General features: G+C 32.7%; 1 protein-coding gene across 1 annotated transcript; it reads right to left on the bottom strand.

Annotated features, from left to right (window-relative positions):
- Nucleotides 1–965: 965 nt before the first annotated feature.
- LOC126884771 (vacuolar protein sorting-associated protein 72 homolog) lies at nt 966–13273 on the bottom strand. Its single transcript, XM_050650990.1, has 7 exons — nt 13022–13273; nt 12833–12965; nt 12682–12778; nt 5568–5750; nt 4683–4806; nt 3421–3576; nt 966–1207 (listed from the first exon to the last, which is right to left on the bottom strand). The coding sequence occupies exons 1-7, from the start codon at nt 13153–13155 to the stop codon at nt 997–999; spliced, it is 1038 nt and encodes a 345-aa protein (XP_050506947.1). The 5' UTR covers nt 13156–13273; the 3' UTR covers nt 966–996.
- Nucleotides 13274–20167: the final 6894 nt, after the last annotated feature.

Here is a 20167-nt window from a genome sequence, read left to right as displayed (position 1 = left end):
GATAAACTGTGTACTAGTTCCTTCCATTCTCTTCTATTTCTTGTTCTGTTTTTGAATTCACCCTATCTAAGTCAAATTTTTTCGTGTTCTCTGGTTGAAGTTATTTTACAGCTGTTATCTGCTTTTCCTCCCTTTCTTTTCTCCTCCTCTGGTTGGTATCAACTAGATTGTTGGTATCAACCAGGTTGCTCGTCTTGATATAAATATTGCTTTGATCTTTCCTTAAAGTATGGCCAATACATTTACATTTTTTCCTCGACTAGTAGATATGTTAGTTTGATTTGTTTTTTTGACTGTTCTTAAATATTAGTTTACAGTTGTTTAATTTCGATCTGCTTCCATTTTTCTATTCCGTATAGTGATATACTTTTGATGCAACTATTAAAGATTTTAATTTTTGTTGTTTTTGAAATTTGGTTTGTTTGCCAAATTTTATTTAAAATGTTGAATGCATGTTGAGCCTTTATTATTCTCGTCTAATGTGTAATATGCTTCTTACACGCCCCGTTCATTTCCATTATTGAAACCAAATATGTGAACCTGTCTACCTCTTCTACTTCTTTACCGTTTATTAATATTTTATTATTTGGGTGATTATTTATTATTTTTTAAGAGTTGGGCTCTCTGAGTCCGATCGTGTCAAGTACTGCGCCAACTTTACGAAAATTAATAATTATATACAATACCAAGGTCATTTTGACATAACTAAAACTCAAAATTTCTTGTATCAATCACCGCCTTTTATTATACAACTACCTTTGTTTGATGTATTCTATTTCAGACGCATAGACGGCTTAATTTCATAGCTTTAGATTTTCTCTAAATAGGAGACATTAAATACAAAGTAATTCGTGGATAATATCTAGGTATGCGCAAAGAACGAGTTGACGAACCTTATATGGATTTTGATCAGACTAATATTAAATGTAACAAATATGCACAGGAATAATAAAAAAACCTAAAAATCATAATAATACTTTATTAATTCGCTTAAAACTACTGAAAAGACACTTTTTGCTCTGTAATTAGTTCGTTTCTTAACCGTTTCTTGTTCTGTGACAACCATTTCAAGAAATTCGCTACCAAGGCATTATTCTTATCTCCGTGGTGTTCCATGTAATCGTAATAGGCCAACCTGATTATTTTTAGACAGGTTCTGCCGTGGTACGGAACTCGAGTAACGGGATCGATATAACTTGCGGGTTTCCTGGAAAATTCATTGTTTTTAATGAGTTATATAATAATTATAGAGCTATATATTCGTAAAAGTCTATCTTTATATGTGTTTGAAACATTCGTATATATTATACAAAAAATATGGCAACACTGTGACGCGTAACCATATATTTAGTTATTCTTTGTTATTAAACAAAGCTTTAATCGATTTTTTTCTTTACTCCAACTTATTTTTGGATATGAGAAAACGAAAGAATTTTACTCAACTATTTCTCCACGTAAGTAAACAGTAAATAACGACACAAGAATCATGACAAGCATTTTTAAAAAAATAAAATTTTTATAATGTGGTCAAAACTAAATACAGATAATGCAAACAGAAAATTCTGCCCTAAGTTGGAAGAAAAACTACTAGTCCTAAAACCATCGAACATAGATGAAACATGGGAAGACATAAAAGATAGTATCTTAACAACAGCAGAGGAGACGATAGGACTAATGGAAGACAATAAAAGAAAATATTGGTACGATGAAGAATGCGAGCAAGCTAGTAAAGACAAGGACAAAGCAAGACACAGGTGGTTGGCCACAGGGAAACAAGAAGATCTCCCACACTATAACGAGAAGAAGAAAGGGTCAGAAAATGTTGCAGAACTAAAAAAAAAAGAAATGGATTGAAGACTTACTGCTGGAACTCAAAGATAATAGTAACGATAATGCAAGACTATATAATATAAACACATAAAAGCACAGAATAAGAAAAAGATACCGATAAATATTGGAAAAAAGGAATGGGAAACACACTATAGAGAATTATTCAAAAAGAAAGACCATGCTGAAAATGCAGAAAATGAAGAACAAACAGAAAATAGGAATGAAGAACAATCAGAGCCTCCCTCATACAGCGAAGTATTGGCGACCATAAACAGATTAAAGTCAAGGAAAGCAGCAGGACCAGACGACATTATAAATGAGTTCTTTAAGAAAGGGGGAGAGGAACTAGCCCACAGAATCCACAAGCTGATAGAACGAATATGGGAAGAAGAACGCATGCCGAACGACTGGAATTGCGGTCTGATCCAACACCAATCCCTAAAAAAGGCGACAAGACGAAATGCACTAACTACAGGGGAATCACGCTATTAAATACAATGTACAAAATATTAACTAATTTGATCAGACAAAGAATAGAAAAAGAAACGAGAACAAAAGTAGGTGAATACCAACATGGATTCAGAGAAGGTAAGTCAACAATAGATGCAATACACATTGTAACGCAAATCGTCGAAAAAAGTTACGAGCACGGAATAGATCTACATATACTGTTTATCGACTACAAGCAAGCCTTTGATAGTGTAATAAGGGAGGAGCTAATTAATGATATGAATCAACTAGGCATTCAAGAAAAACTAGTAAGTCTCACGAAAATGACGATGAAGGAATCCAAGGCACGAATCTTAACAAGGGAAGGCCCGTCAGATGAAGTACAAATGGAGGTAGGTGTCAGACAGGGAGACTCCCTGTCAACAACATTATTTAACATTGCCATAGAGGGGGCAGAAAGAGCAGCCAAAATTAGGGGAACTATTATCGAATATTCAGCCCAACTGATAGCATATGCACACGATATTGCACTGGTTACTAGAGATTTAAAAAGCCATGCAGAATATAATATTAATACTAGATATAGAAGCAAAGAAGAGAGAGCTAGTAATAAACCAACCAAAACAAGGTGGAGAGATCAAGTCTTAGGAGACATAAAGAAGATGGGAATCTATAATTGGAAGGAGCGCTGTAAGGACCGAAAAGAATGGAGAAAATTGGAGACAGGGCCACGTCACACACGCTGGAATGAATCAGAGAGCCCAAAAGGGCGGCAAATACTCCGCCAGGAGTGAATAAGCCATGATGATGATGATTATAATGTACGTAAGACCATCCCCAAAATTTACGCCACCATGAGAAGCACTGTACAAATATCATATCCCCATGTCAACCTTTTCACCGAATGGGTAGGCAACACATTCTACAGAAAACTGTAGTACAGATTGCCTACTTTCGATACATATAGAGGCAGCTCCCGGAACGAACCATGGCCGGTGAGAGAAATCATGTCTGTGTAGAGACTGTAGAGTTTAGGTGGGCGTACGACCGTCGACAGCGTTTCTCGTCAGCCATGGTTCGTTCCGGGAGCTGTAACGTTATGAAAAACGAATCAAAAAAATGTTTTTTGTTTTTTCTTACCCGGTCACAGCACATTTTAATTTCTTAGGTAAAATTGGAGCTGGTTTAACATTAAATACTTTCTTGAAAGTAACATCATTTGGATCGTTATATATAGTAATAAAAGTTCTTTCGCAATATTTTGGTTGGATGTCTGTTACCTCTTCTTTAACAGTACTAAAAAAAGACATAATGATCTATTGATAAAAAAAAAGAATGTGTGTGTACTTTGTACGCACGTAAGAAGTTATACTTCTATTATATGATTTCAACGAAATCAATATACTTTAAATAGTTTATTTATATTTTATTTAAATATTAAACTAATTTTAATATTTACTACTTCCCAAAAATTTTTATTAAAACAGTGGCAAAAATTAAAATAATAAAAGAATAAAACACACACAAACAAACACATTGAAAAATGCCACAAATGATTTCTGAACAATGTAGGAAAATTTTTTAACTAAATACGTATTTTCCGAAAAAAAAATATATAATAAATAAACTTACAATCATAAAATGTATAAAAAAAAATAAAAAAAGTAAAAGTTTCCATTGGGGTTCGAATCCGCTTAGCGCAGTTAGTATTGAAATTCATTCACCTTAAACTTTTACCCACGGAGACCATGTGTCATCATGTGCGAAGATCAACTAACTACACGGATTAAACTTTTGACGGTTCTGAATTTAACCAAATTATTTTGATTTTGAATTGAAATTATTTAGAATTGAAAGAAATATTAGAATACAAAAAAACATAGAGTAAGAAAACAATATATTAGCTGAATATTGATAGAAATTTTGATGGTAATCAAATTATGTAAATCAAAGCACTACATACTATTTTGGTAGGTTCTTTTTCAATTTTCCAAATAGGTAGGTCCTACCTATGAAATTTTTTATTAGGATACTGAAACATTTAAATTATTACGTACCTGTCGCTTTTAAAAACTATTTAAAAAGTAACTACAATATTATAAACTTGCATTTTTCTCTGCCATCACAACAATAAAAACTAATATACACAACATTAATTTGTTTATCCAAAATCTCCATATTGAAAAATTATTGACAGATGATTTTAACACCCAATCAGATCCCGTATAACGTTTATACCATACTGTCTGTGTGCGCATGCGCGCAGAATTATGAAATTTTACTCTCAATCGCGCCTAAAGAAGTATAACTTCAAAAATATCAATAGGTGTGATAATGAGGTTCCAAAGAATTAGAAATATTAGAATAGGTATATTGATATATTAAAATACATAAAACTATACCTGTCTTTGTCAATTTCTTCTATAATAGGCATTCTAGTAGATCTGTATTGTATCACTGGACCAGAACCATGTTTCTTTAATGGCCTTTTAGCTTTCTTTTCATTCTCTAACTTCTGATATCTTTCTAAAAATCAATTTTTTTTAAATAAAAAAATTATAATTTCTTGCTTTAAGTTAATTATTAGAATAGAACTAAATTGAGATCTGAAAATACAAATAAGAAGACAATGGAGAATAAAAAGGACTCAGACAGTACCTATTATTTCATCTACTACTGGTGTTACCTCGAAAAAACCTGCTAGAAAACAAAACAGCTGAGTCTTAGTGAACATCTTTATAAGACCATGCAGAAAGCTATACTAATCTCGATGTCCAAATGCATATGAAAAGTTTTGGGAAATGCTTCAGCGTATCATGTCATCAAGAGCTAGATAACACAGAAAGGGTACCACCAGGGCTCAATTCTTTTGGTACCGTAGGTATTTGGGATGAGTGAATTTTCTGCTTAGAGATGAGATAAAGGTTTTACATGACACCCTCCCCCAAAATTGTGTTAAGTAATACTTAAATGACTCCAAATACAACATAAATAATTAAACATTACCAATTATATTTTCAAGAGCAGCATATTCCAAAATAGTAATAACTCATATATTTTATGTCCTGTCTTTCTCAACGATTCACACCCTCTCTAAAACAAATTGCTGCATTTCCATGTTCATTCTCAAACTCCCTACAAAAATTAGCATAAAGGTAAAAATTATTTAGATAAAAGACTAATAGCTGACTTTGGGTCTTCCAGTTCAACAGTGAATAGATATTGGCACTGTTGGTATTGTTCAAGAAGTTCATTTATAACATCAACAATTTCATTAGTATTCTTACCTAAAGATTTCAAATTCTCCTGTTCAGTAATTTTACATTCAGCTAGAAGCTCAGCTTGTGTCGGTATTCTTTCTTCTACCGACTGCTTCTTAACCTTCTTCCTCTGTTCAAGATCTCTAACTTTTATTCGTTGTGCTGTTTCTGCTGTCCGGGCTAGTGTTGATTTTCGTACAGATTTTCTACCTAAAATGATAATAATGTCTGTAATACACATTACACATAATATAACTCTTGTTGTATAAGAATGTACAAATATATACTAGCATATGCAGATGACATTGATATCATAGCGAGAAGAAAGATGGACCTTGTCCACTGCATTGTTAGCAGTAACAAAAAGAATGGTGCTACATGTTAATAATAGTAAAACTAAGTATATGAAGGTGACAAATAATAAGAAAGTAGCAAAACCTGAAGATCGAATGGTTGAAACATATACTTTCAAAAAAATTATTTATTTATTTATACAAGGGCAAGCCCTATTCAGATATAAATGTTACAGTGTTCTAAATTATAATATAACATAATAGTCTAAGAGCTAGTGAACCCTCCGACTAACGGTCGTCCTGTAAGGCTAAAAATTTTTCTAGTGATAATTCATAGCACACCAAGGCTAAAAACCATGACCTGGCAGGCCTCAGCGGTGCACGTGTATCTACCAGGTGAATCGAAAAGTGCAAATTTAGGGGGTAAAATAAACTTTCTCCTGTAAGGTTTAAATTTAAGTATGTGTTTGAGTAAGTCATTTAGAAGAAATGTGTACAATGACAGGCGATTATGAAGAGCATAATACCTTGCCAGGCGAGGGGAAAGATTAGGGGTTTTTCCTAAAATTATTCTTTTTGCATCGAACTTTTTTTTTTAGGTTTTTTGAATCATTTCAAACAGAAAACGTCTTTAGTGGTTTTTCTCTAAGTTAATAGTTTTTGTTATATGAGCGATTGAAAATTTTGAAAATTGAGAAATCGGCCATTTTTAACCCTAAATCGGACATTTATCTAAAAATTTCAATGTTTCCAAGGTACGTAGATATTCATTCAGTACACATATACTTTCAAAAAAATTATTTATTTATTTATACAAGGGCAAGCCCTATTCAGATATAAATGTTACAGTGTTCTAAATTATAATATAACATAATAGTCTAAGAGCTAGTGAACCCTCCGACTAACGGTCGTCCTGTAAGGCTAAAAATTTTTCTAGTGATAATTCATAGCACACCAAGGCTAAAAACCATGACCTGGCAGGCCTCAGCGGTGCACGTGTATCTACCAGGTGAATCGAAAAGTGCAAATTTAGGGGGTAAAATAAACTTTCTCCTGTAAGGTTTAAATTTAAGTATGTGTTTGAGTAAGTCATTTAGAAGAAATGTGTACAATGACAGGCGATTATGAAGAGCATAATACCTTGCCAGGCGAGGGGAAAGATTAGGGGTTTTTCCTAAAATTATTCTTTTTGCATCGAACAAATTTTTTTTAGGTTTTTTGAATCATTTCAAACAGAAAACGTCTTTAGTGGTTTTTCTCTAAGTTAATAGTTTTTGTTATATGAGCGATTGAAAATTTTGAAAATTGAGAAATCGGCCATTTTTAACCCTAAATCGGACATTTATCTAAAAATTTCAATGTTTCCAAGGTACGTAGATATTCTTTAAAAATTGATTGATGAAATCCCGAAGAGTTTTTTGCAATAAAATATCGAAAACCCCTTTGTTTTTTCAATTGCTAATCAAGCGTGTGCGACACTGTAGTATAAGTCAGGACGTTTGAGTTTACATAAATTCATTATCTCGAGAATGGGCAAATTTCAAGAGAAATCCTCAGACAGGCCGATTTTTATTTTTGAATTAGGACTTTTTGACATATATATATAATACTAGTGACGTCATCCATCTGGGCGTGATGACGTAATCGATGATTTTTTTAAATAAGAGTAGGGGTTTTGTGATAGCTCATTTGAAAGGTTATTCAATTCTCTATTCAGTAATATAAACATTAACATAATTATTTATACAGGGTGTACAAAAAAAAATTTTTCTTCTATTTGTCAAATTTAATCAAAGTTAATTTAATAAAAAAAAATTTTTTGTACACCCTGTATAAATAATTATGTTAATGTTTATATTAGTGAATAGAAAATTCAATAACCTTTCAAATGAGCTATCACACAACCCCTACTCTCATTTAAAAAAATCATCGATTACGTCATCACGCTCAGATGGATGACGTCACTAGTATTATATATATGCCAAAAAGCCCTAATTTAAAAATAAAAATCGACCTGTCTGAGGATTTCTCTTGAAATTTGCCCATTCTCGAGATAATGAATTTATGCAAACTCAAACGTCCTCACTTATAGTGTGGCACCTGCTTGATAAGCAATTAAAAAAACAAAGGGGTTTTCGATATTTTATTGCAAAAAACTCTTCGGGATTTCATCAATAAATGTTTAAAGAATATCTACGTATCTTGGCAACATTGAAATTTTTAGATAAATGTCCAATTTAGGGTTAAAAATGGCTGATTTCGCAATTTTCAAAATTTTCAATCGCTTATATAACAAAAACTATTAACTTAAGAGAAAAATCACTAAAGACGTTTTCTGTTTGGAATGATTCAAAAAACCTAAAAAAAATTTGTTCGATGCAAAAAGAATAATTTTAGGAAAAACCCCTAATCTTTCCCCTCGCCTGGCAAGGTCTTATGCTCTTCAGAATCGCCTGTCATTGTACACATTTCTTCTGAATGACTTACTCAAACACATACTTAAATTTAAACCTTACAGGAGAAAGTTTATTTTACCTCCTAAATTTGCACTTTTCGATTCACCTGGTAGATACACGTGCACCGCTGATGCCTGCCAGGTCATGGTTTTTAACCTTGGTGTGCTATGAATTATCACTAGAAAAATTTCTAGTCTTACAGGACGACTGTTAGTCGGAGGGTTCACTAGCTCTTAGACTATAACAAAGTGGATTGAGAAAAAATAATTCTATGAATAGTACAGTTACAAAAAAGAAAAAAAGAATAAGATAACATATAGATCAGTAGAATTACAAACAAAAGATAACACATAAATAGATTCAGAAATGTTCCAAGGCAGAGGTGTAACCAGGATGATCCTAGGTGGGGGGGTTACAACTACTTGATGGTCTCTGGGAGATATTGAATAGTAATGGTGTTAAGTGTATAGAGCTCAACGTACATCCAAAGGGGGGGTTATAACCTCCAAAACCACCCCCTGGTTACACCTATGTTCCAAGGTATAACGGTTTTGACTTATCTAATACATACAGGTCATGTAGAACATTCTAACACTAATCACAATACAAAAGCTCTGGCCGAAAGTATTAAAAAGATAAAAAGTTAGGGAAGAAATATGATTTTTAAAGCGGGAAACTGATGTATTAAAAATTTCGAGGTTATTTAATGAGTTAGCTAATTGAAGAGTTCTAGGAATAAATGTGTTGTAAGAATAATTGAAGCTATGAAAAGGAACATAAAAGGTTGGACCTGCCTAGTCGAACGACTGGGGACAAATAGAGATATTTTGGAGAGAAGCTCGGGGCAGTTACACAGCCCGTTGATAATTTTAAATAAAATTATTAAGTCTTTTTGTTTTCTGCGTACCTCAAGAGGAGGTAAGTTCAGTATGCGCTCTAATGCAGAATAGTCGTAGTATACATGTATCTTAGTGGCAGTATATCTTAGAAAATTGTGTTGGACAGCATCAAGTTTCAGTTTATGAGTAAAGTAATAGGGGGACCAAATTGTGGAACAGTAATCAAAATGAGATCTAACCAGGGAGAAATAAAGGGATTTAATAGCTGAGATGTTAGTAAAGTCTCTGGTGGTTCTTTTTATAAAGCCAAGCATCTTCATAGACTTCTGTATTGTACTGGAAATGTGTGATTTATAGCTAAGGGCGGAGTCAAGGATCACATCTAGATTCTTAGTTTCAGAGGCAAAGAAACTTTTAACATCAAACATGTTCAAAAAAAGAACGAAAATATTGATATACAGAACTCTTATCAAGCATGTACTCATTTACGCATCAGAAACGTGGATGATGAAAAACGCGATGAAGAATGTTTAGGCTGTTTTATACGGAGAGCCACTATAATTTTGAGATCTACCTCGTTAATAGTGAACCTAAAAATAAACAGGCTGCAGGGGCTAGGCCACTTGGAGAGAATGAAGGAGATGGAGCCATCTAAACACATTTATAATCAAAGATCGGAAGGACTGAGAAGAAGCAGCAGGCCCAGAGCATGATTTATGGATCAGGTGGAAAATGACTTATGAGTATAAAATTGGAAAACCAAGGCAAAGGATGGGAGGGACTGGAACCTGGGGGTCCGGAAAAATAATCCTGGACAAAAAATGTCTACAAATTATCCCTGGACAAAAATCTCCACAAAAAATTCCGGACAAATAATCCCTACAAATTTTTTAGGACAAAATATCCCCACAAAAAACCCCGGACAAAAAATCCCCAAGAAATTTTTGCTGCTGAATAGTTCTCTAAAAGTTTTTTAGAATTCCAATTCCATGCTGAAAAATTCAAATTTTATATGACCAATTTTTTTTCCGATAATCATCACTACGATGATGATTATTACAATTACAATCTGGTCATACTTGACCAATGAGCAATTTTAATCTAACCTAAATTATTACTGTTCCTTAAAATTAAGAGCTTACCCCATAGTGTCTCTTATCTAACCTAACAAGATAGTGCACTATTCTAGCATACACACACTAACGCACACAAGCACTATGCTCTGCTTTTCACTATCACCTATCACTCAAACTAGTTCATAAGGCTTTGTCCTCTTCAGTCTTCTAACTTGCCCAGTGGTATCGAGGAGCTGGATTGCCTCAATATTCTCGTGCATATGACGTCGTTGCTTGTGACTTCCTGCCATCTTCTTGATGATTATATCCACAGTTTCCATTCCTAGATCCTTATGGAGATCACTGTTTGTCACATACTAAGGAGCATCTACAATATTTTTCTTAGTATTTTGTTCTGGAATCTTTGGATTACTGTTATATTACTTGGTCTAGTACAGCGGTTCTCAACCTTTTTTACTCAGTGACGCACTAACGTACTCCTTACAGATTCGCGACACCCTTATATGTACAAAATTTTGCTAGTGGTAGGTAAGTACAGATGAATATATTAGGAAACAATTACGGATTGGTACTTTATTGATTGGTATAACGTGGTATATTACTAATAGTTAAAAAAATGGTTGAATGCATGATTGATATATTCTAACAAGTAAAAAAATATAAATAAAAATATCGTATTCGTAAATCTCGCGACACACCTGATAGGTTCTTCCGGCACACCAGTGTGTCGCGACACGGTGGTTGAGAACCGCTGGTCTAGTACACCCCCATAGTGGGCATCCATAAGTCCATACAGGTCTCAATATTTGTTTGTAAATTAGTAATTTATTATGCATCGACAATGTGGAGTTTCTTCCAATTAGCCAATACATTTTTTTATATCTTATATTTAGTTCTTCCCTTTTTTTCTTAACGTGAACCTTCCAGCGTAGTTTTGCATTTAATTTTATACCCAAATACTTAGCAGTATCTGCATATGGTACTTGGATATTGTTGATTATAACTGGTATATATTGTATTTTTTTGTTGGTGAAATTAACATGGACAGATTTAGTTTCATTCAGCCTGATTCTCCATTTTTGTGTCCATTTACGGATTTGGTTAACTGCTATTTGGACCTTGTTGGTCGCCTCTTCACTTGTCGTCCCTACTGCTTGAATAGCTGTATCATCAGCAAAGTATTGCACAGTGTTGTGACACAGTGTTGTCTTCCAGTACAGGTATATCACACGTGTATAGTAGGTATAGGACCGGACCCAACACACTGCCTTGTGGAACACCTGCTCTAATTTCTTTTAAGTCTGAAGAACAATCTTCTTGCTTAATTCTAAAATGGTGTTCTTTTATGTATGAGTGTAAAAGTTTTGAGTACTGTATAGGCAGAAAACATTTTAGTTTGTATGTTAAACCTTCATGCCAGACTTTATAAAAAGCCTGTGCAGCATCAAGGAATACAGTTGAATAGACTTTCTTTTCTTCTAGGGATCTTTCGATAATATTTGTGATTCTGTGCACCTGGTCAATTGTTGAATGCTTATATCTAAATCCGAATTGATGTGTCGGTATCAAATTTCTTGCTCCAATAATTGGTTTTATTCGCTTGAGGAGCAGTTTCTCAAACAGCTTCGATATTACAGGAAGCAGAGATATCGGTCTGTATGACGAAACCTCATGTGCTGGTTTTCCTGGTTTAGGAATCATAATGACTTCCGCCATCTTCCATATCATTGGTACATACTTTAATCTGAATGCACCGTTAAAGAGGTTTGTTAATTTTACGATAGCTCTTCGGGGAAGATTTTTCAACAGCTCACCTGTAATTAGATCATACCCCGGAGCTTGACAAATGAATATGAGTTTTTTCAAAAATCGTGGAAGATATGGGGAATGAGCTAAGGCCCTGTTTTCATGACAGGCGCTTAACGCGCGTTTTGATAATGCGTTTTAGGTCATTAAGACATGAGTTGGCATGTGAATGGTCTCAAGTAAAATGTATGTCGTTGATAATCGCACGTTATCAAAATGCGTGTTAAGCGCCTGTCATGAAAACGGGGCCTTAGCTCATTCCCCATGTCTTCCACGACTTTTGAAAAAACTCACACTTTTTTGTCATGTAAAATTTAAAGTTTTCAGCATGGTATTGGAATTCGAAATTTGTTAAAATTTCGGTAAAATTTTTAGAAAACTATAAAAGTAAAAGATGGTTTTGTTTGTTTTTGATTTTAGAGAACTATTCGGCAGCAAATATTTCTTGGGGATTTTTTGTGGGGATTTTTTGTCCGGGGATTTTTTGTCCAGGGATAATTTGTGGGGATTTTTTGTCTGGGATTATTTGTCCGGGGATTATTTGTCTAGGCTTTGGAAGCTGATGCTAAAACAGGCCAAGACCCACTATGGGTTGTCGAGCCAATGATGATGGTCAATACACATATAACAGTAAAGTTAATTAGGTATTTGCAATGTTATTTAACACTTACCAAGTGATTCATTACTAAAACTCGATAAACGTTTAATTTTTGGAGAAGTTTTTGGTGGTTTTGGTTGTTTCAGTTTTTCCTTTTTTGGTACTGGCTCCTACAACAAATCAATGTATAATATATATAAGAACTTAAAAAGTTTCTTCAGTACCTTGTATGCTTTAGTAACAAGTCTCCGTTTTTTCTTTTGATTCTCATCTCCTCCTTCAGCATCAGACACCGGCTCGTCATTTTCGTCAATACTAAAGTCAGAGTCGACTAAGTCTTCACCTTCTTCTTCAGCTCTAAAAAATATGAAATTAATAATTGATTATACTTGAAATTTGGTAGAACGTATTACTCGTATTCATTATCAGAAGCCGTTTCTTCAAAACCTCCATAGTTTTGTTTATAAAATTCATCCTGGCATTCTTCTTCTTCGTCCAACAGTTTGGCCATACGATTTCCGGCATTATTTCGTCGATCTCTCTGCATTTTCAATTATAGAAAAACTTAATTTGTAAGTAAAAAAAATTATTTTTATCCAAATTAAATCAAAATATCAAAATAACCTTTTTTTTCTTTTGACGTTTTATATGTGCTATGAAGTTAGCAACGTATTTTTTAATTTCATAGGCGGAGATAGATCGATAAATAAGGGTTTAGGTAATTAGGGAGATATGTATTCTTTGGTTTAGCTAAATTTATCATAATACGATCGCTTGGTCATTGGTGATCGTATGATTGGAAGGATTGTCCTTTTATATGCATCACACATTTTATTTTTTTTAATTACACTCCCTATCGCACATTCATTTGTTACTTATTTACTTCACACCTGTAAATAATGATGGTTCTACATTATAGATAATTTAAAATGCAACTCAGTAATGCTGGTTGCATATAAAACATTTTAAAATAAGGATAATTATATTTAACGTAAAAGACTTATTTGATAAATAATAATTAAATTAAAGTAAACGGTAACTTCGTCACACCAATCGAATAATAATTTTCCAAGATTTCTCTTTTATCTTTAGATTTTCCGATAGAGATGCAGGTAATATGGGTTGCATATAATTTTTGTATGTCATAATAATTATGCAAAACATTACATCTTATTTTTAGTAAAACAAACACTAACAATAACAAAGAACAAAGGAAAATTAACTAAAGAGATAAAACAATTTAAACTCTTCCAGTTAATTACTTGTACTGTTCTATTGGTTGAATTAAAATTTGCCATGCCCTTATTGGTACATTATTTGACACATAAACTGATGTGTAGATACAAACAGCTGATGTTGATAAACATTCTTGTCTTTTTTGTATGTGGGCTTTGTGGGACAAACAATACAAAATCGTGGCAAATCGTGGTCTTCTGTAAAGTACCGAGGCTAGAAAAATAGTGACCATTACACATAGTTTTTAAAGATTGTCGCGATTGCAGTATATAAACTACTTTGTTTACCAAAAATTTAATTTAGAAAAGGTTAAGTATACTAAAAATAGCTTGAATGTCAACTAGACAATGGTATTTTAAACCATATAAATTCGTTTGTAGATAAAATAATGCCCATGCAGTTTACACCACTAGCCTTTGGGGTGATGCTGCTAGTAGCAGTAGGAACTGTAGCCTATACCATTTGGAATAATGCTTCTAGTACTAGACAAAATTCTTATGAAAATAATCATAATCCTAGAAATACCTTTAATTTTGATTGTGGCTATGATACCAAAAGGGATGAGAATACTACTGAAGATGGTCAAAGGTATTTATAAAATACACATTTAATATATATTTTATTAGAGATATAACAATTGCTATTGAGGTGCTCGCAAGTCGTTCTATAATATGATAATATGATCTTTATATTCATCTCTTATATGGTTTGTTTTTAAACCAGGAGGAGTAAACTAAAAAGACAGATTCACATCCAAGAAAGTCACTAGAAAAATCACTAAATACATCCTCTTTTTTGGATGATCATATTGGCTTTCGACAGTAATAGATAAATATTATATTATTACATATATTAATATGTTGTTAAAGAGTTGTAAAAACAACTGCTTTTTATATAAAAGCACACTAAAAATCTAAAAGAAGGAATAACGCAGAAAACACAAAAAATCGCTGATACTTATAACTTAATTAACCTATGAAATGCCAATAGTGTCAAAATTTTATAACAGTGGAGTAAATTTTTGCCTATGGTTGGACCAATTACAAACAAGCATTACAGCGGTGTAAATTTGAATTACTCCTCCTGGTTTTATAAACAAACCATAGTACTTTACATTTACTTTATTGTTCTGTTTCATACTGTATACAGGGTGGTTCATCTTGTTCGCCTCAATGTCTGTACGGAAAACCACTTACTATTTAAAAAAAATTTCTTCACACAAATATACAGGGCCATTAATACTACAATATAACAATAGTGAGAATTATAATTATACAGGGTGCTCCAAAATGAGTGGTATATCAAAGTTATATTTTTTTCTTATGGAATGCCCTATATCTGATGACATTATTGAATTGATTTATTCTGATTTTTATAAAAATGTAAGGTTTTAGAAAAAAATAAATATCTACGAATCTAAGAATCAGTAACAAATTCTATCTTGGATTTTAATAATAGACTATTTAGTATACTTAAACCGATGTTTATTGCAACAAAGTCTCTTACAGGGTGTCAAAATATGAGATTGTTCTATTAACAAATTCAAGCTGTAATAAGTTACTTATTTTAAATGGAACACCCTGTATTTTACTAGTCTATCGCGTAGAAAATTTACTTAGTTTTCAATTTGTATTAGGGTTTCCTATACCTATCTTTTTACAGGGTGGTCAAAATATTAGATTTTTCTATTAAGTAATAAATTCAAGCTGTAATAACTTAATTATTTTAAACGGAACACCCTGTATCTTACTAGTCTATCGCGTAGAAAATTTACTTGTCTTTCAATTCTTACTAGGGTTTCCTATACCTATCTCCCTTCATTTTTTAAATACTTAAAGATTTCCTAATTTGTAAGCTTTAAAAATTAGAATTAAGTACCTATGTCGTGGTTATGTACAACACATCACCAACACCGGCAATATACTTAGACAAGATACCTACTGTCATTAATAAAATTTTCATTGTTATCATGTAATCACACAGAGTGTTGTATTATTTTAGTTGATTTTGGCCTACATGTGACATTGAATAATATATTTATATTAAACTGCATACCCTATATTAGATGACGTATTCTGGAAGATATTTTAATTATATTTCATTCCGTATAAGTATTTTCCATATCTTAAACCGACGCCGACGGTTATTAAGTAAATTTAAGAACACCACTTTTTGTTTGAATCTTTGAATGGCAATTACAAACAATTAAATGCAATGGCTACTATGACGAAAACGAGCCTATTGTACAAAAATATGTAAAAATGGGTATTTACAGAATAACATGGGAATTTATATTTACAGAATAACATGTGTATTGAGAATGTTTACAAGAAATTTAAGAGATTTTAAATATCTTCCATTATAAAGAATAGAATATCGAGTATGTCATTTAAAATAAGAACACTCTGTGTGATTAAATGATAAAAATGTGAATTTTATTAATGAAACTATCTTGACTAAGATATTTAAGTATATTGCCGGTGTTGGTGATGTGTTGTCCATAACCACGACATAGGTATCTACTTAATTCTAATTTTTAAATCTTACAAATTAGGAAATCTTTAAATATTTAAAAAAAGAAGGGAGATAAGTATAGGAAACCCTGATAAGAATTGAAAGCTAAGTAAATTTTCTACGCGATAGATTAGTAAGATACAGGGTGTTCCATTTAAAATAAGTAAGTTATTACAGCTTGAATTTGTTAATAGAACAATCTAATATTTTGATCACCCTGTAAAAGATAGGTATCGATTCTTATAAAAATCGAAATAAATCAAAATACCCTGTATTTAGGTATAGGGAACCCTTATGAAAGTATAGCTTATTTTTTAAGGTCAATTCAGTAATGTCATCAGATATAGGGCATTCCATAAGAAAAAATATAACTTTGATATACCACTTTTTTTGGAGCACCCTGTATAATTCACATTATTTTTAGATTGTAGTATTAAAGGCCCTGTATATTTCTGTGAAGAAATTTTTTTTAAAATATCAAGTAGTTTTCCGTACAGAGACTGAGGCGAATAAGCTGAACCACCCTGTCTATTCCTCTATTAGTTTCCTTGCCATATATTCAAGATCTTCCTTCTTCTGTGCAATTACAATTTGGTCACCTGCACAGTGTAGGGCGTAGGGTGTAGAGGTAGAGTGTCATATCTCCTATCAGTAGTCCGATTCCATTGCACTTCTTCTTTCTCTGTCTCAGGGTTTCATCAATAGATAAATTAAATAATACTGGCGATACACAGCACCCTGCCTTAATCCTCTAGTGACCAGGAAACCTTTTGATATTGTTTCCAATTTTAATTTTGGATGTCGAGTTTCTATACATATATCTCTTTCAAGGCCTGTATGATTAATACATTTATGCTGGTTTTTTCTGGTACTTCTCATAGTCTATTAATTCCACTCATGCATGCAAAACACCTTTAGGGATAGGTGGCAGAGAATGTGTTAATGGTTACTGTGTCATATGCCTTTGTTAGATCTACCATAAGTAAATGCAACTCTTGGACTCTTGACAGCCTTTTTTTCCATTACTTGGGTTATACAGAAAATGTTGTCTATGGTGGATTTACCTACCCGAAAGCCGTTTTGTTTCTCTGATTTGTATGGATGGTACTCTTCACTTCAGTCGACTTAGTGTGCTAGTTACGGTAAGACCTCTGTAGTTATTTGGCTCTTGTTTACTATCTTTCTCATGTATAGATGTTACCAACCCTTCTTTCCATGTCTATGGTATCGGCTCTCCATTTAACCTTTTAACTACACGCGCTGGTGTATTTTGTACGCCAGATATAAAAATTCTACTGCAAATATATTTAAAAATTTAATTTTTGACCTTGTTCATCTCTCTAACCTATCACTGGAATGTGCTTTACAATTTGGTTTTAGTTTCGTTATAATCAGCGTTCTGGGAAGATCGTAATGTACCGGTTGTCCCAATAAGAATGGCTCTCGGCCATATCTCAGGAACCGTTTATATTCTCCTTTTCATGAACATTTTTCAGTGCGTCACAAATTATAGAAGAAAAGGTAAGTCCGTGATAATACACATTTATGACATTTATTCTAACGTGACATTTTAGTTAAATCTGACAGTTGTCAACTTTTATTTCCAATTTGGAATAAAACCAAATCAATTGTGTCTATTGCATTTATAAAATGGTATTTTCTTTCATTTGTACAGTCTTATAAATTGTACAGATTATATTGATAATAGTATTATTTTATTTAATAAATAATTCTTTTTTGATTATGGCGCCATCTATCGAAAACTAGAACAATCACCAAACTAGAATAAGTACCAAAGTATTCACAGACGTGCCTTTTTTTCTGTCACATACAATTTAATGCGTTAGAGAGAAATCGAAAAACTGTGACGCACTGAAAGATGATCATGAGAAAAAGAATAGTAGAGCTTTGAAATAAAAAATTTTATAACAAAAGTTGCCTCAGGAAAAGCCTGGAAATTATTTTCATAATTGTGGGACCACCGCTAGAGGGCGTAATTGAATATCAAAAATTAAAAAATCTAAATTTTACAAAATTTTCCTAATGAAGGGGCACTGGAAATCCGATCGTCGTATTCTTCATAAAATTCTACGCATATTTGATTTGACAAGTTTAGGTCTACCTTTGGAAATAAGAGGTGGGGGTGAGTGGGAACCTTGTTATGAAAAACTGGCTGTGAGTCCGGTTCTGCTTAATCAAATTTTGCAAACTTGGTCTTGTTGAAGACAGATCTTTTTCGTCAATGTAAAAGTTATGATTTCGAACAAACTTACTGAGTAATATGCCAGCTAGAAGGCGTTATTTAATTTTTTTCAGAAATCTAGTGTTCCTTGGAAAATATTAAATACAAACATGCATTTTAATACCATATTACAAAATTAGACAAAATTAGCAACAGAATAGCGAAAACCGCATGTTAATACCTTTTTTCTATCTCGAGATATCTTACAAAACGTGTAAATTTAAAAACATAACTGTTACTGTCACCGGTAAACGAAATTCATTAAAAGTAGTATGCTATGGAAACAACAAAGAAACATTTTCCAGCTGTCAACGTATATTAGGTCTTTTCAACGCTTCTCATTTGTTTCGAGCCTGGTTCATATCTCGTATATTAATATTATACACGGATTATACGGCATATGACAGAGGCTCGAAACAAATGAGAAGCGTTGAAAAGCCCCATTACAAAGAAATAAAAACAACTATTTAGTGATGACATAAACGTTCAAATTTTTGCCCATCATTTTCGTTGCAAACATTTACTCTTTCAAGAGTAGATTGAACAGCAGTCTCAATTTCTGCTCTCGATATGCTTTGAATGGCGTTTAGTATTCTCTGGATAATGTATTCTAGAATAGTGTATGATGGGCAACAATTTGAATATTTAGGTCGTCACTAAGTAGTTCTTTTTGTTCTGTGTTATATTTAATTTTAATAGTATTGTTTCTCTTTATATTGTTGTTTTAATTGATTATATTTTTATACGTTGACATCTGGAAAATGTTATTTTGTTTTTTTCCACAGCACACTACTTTTCATTAACTTAGTTTACCGGTGATAGTAACAGTTATGTATAAAATTTACACGTTTCTCGAGATATCTTGAGATAGAAAAAGGGTATCGACATGCGGTTTTCGCTATTCTATTGCTAATTTAATCTAATTTTATAAAGTATGATTAAAAATGCATACTTGTATTTAATATTTTCCAAAGAAAACTAGATTTCTGAAAAAAATTAAATAACGCCTCCCAGCTGGCTTATTACTTATTAGGATGGTTCAAAATTATCACGCTTACATTGAAGAAAAAGATCTGTCTTCAACAAGACCCAGTTTTCAAAATTTGATTTAGCAGAACCGGACTTACAGCCATTTTTTCATAACAAGGTTTCCACTCACCCCCACCTCTTATTTGCAAAGGTAGAGTTAAACTTGTTAAATCAAATATGCGCAGAATTTGATGAAGAATACAATAATCGAATTTTCAGTGCCCCTTCATTAGGAAAATTTTGTAAAATTTAGATTTTTTTATTTTTGATATTCAATTACGCCCTCTAGCGGTGGACCCACAATTATGAAAATAATTTCCAGGCATTTCCTGAGGCAACTTTTGTTATAATTTTTTTTATTTCAAAGCTCTACTATAAACGGTTCCTGAGATATGGCCGAGAGCCATTCTTATTGGGACACCCGGTACAGTTTATTATTTGTTGTTTCTGTTTCCGGTGGTGGACAATATACGCCACGATTATATTAATATAAGTAGTAATATAAGTACATATTTCAATTGTTTTTTAGTCATTATGG

Source organism: Diabrotica virgifera, chromosome 5, assembly GCF_917563875.1.
Source record: "Diabrotica virgifera virgifera chromosome 5, PGI_DIABVI_V3a".
Classification (NCBI taxonomy): domain Eukaryota; kingdom Metazoa; phylum Arthropoda; class Insecta; order Coleoptera; family Chrysomelidae; genus Diabrotica; species Diabrotica virgifera.
The sequence above is the reverse complement of the archived record's forward strand: the minus strand, read 5'-3'. Positions and strand labels throughout refer to the sequence as shown.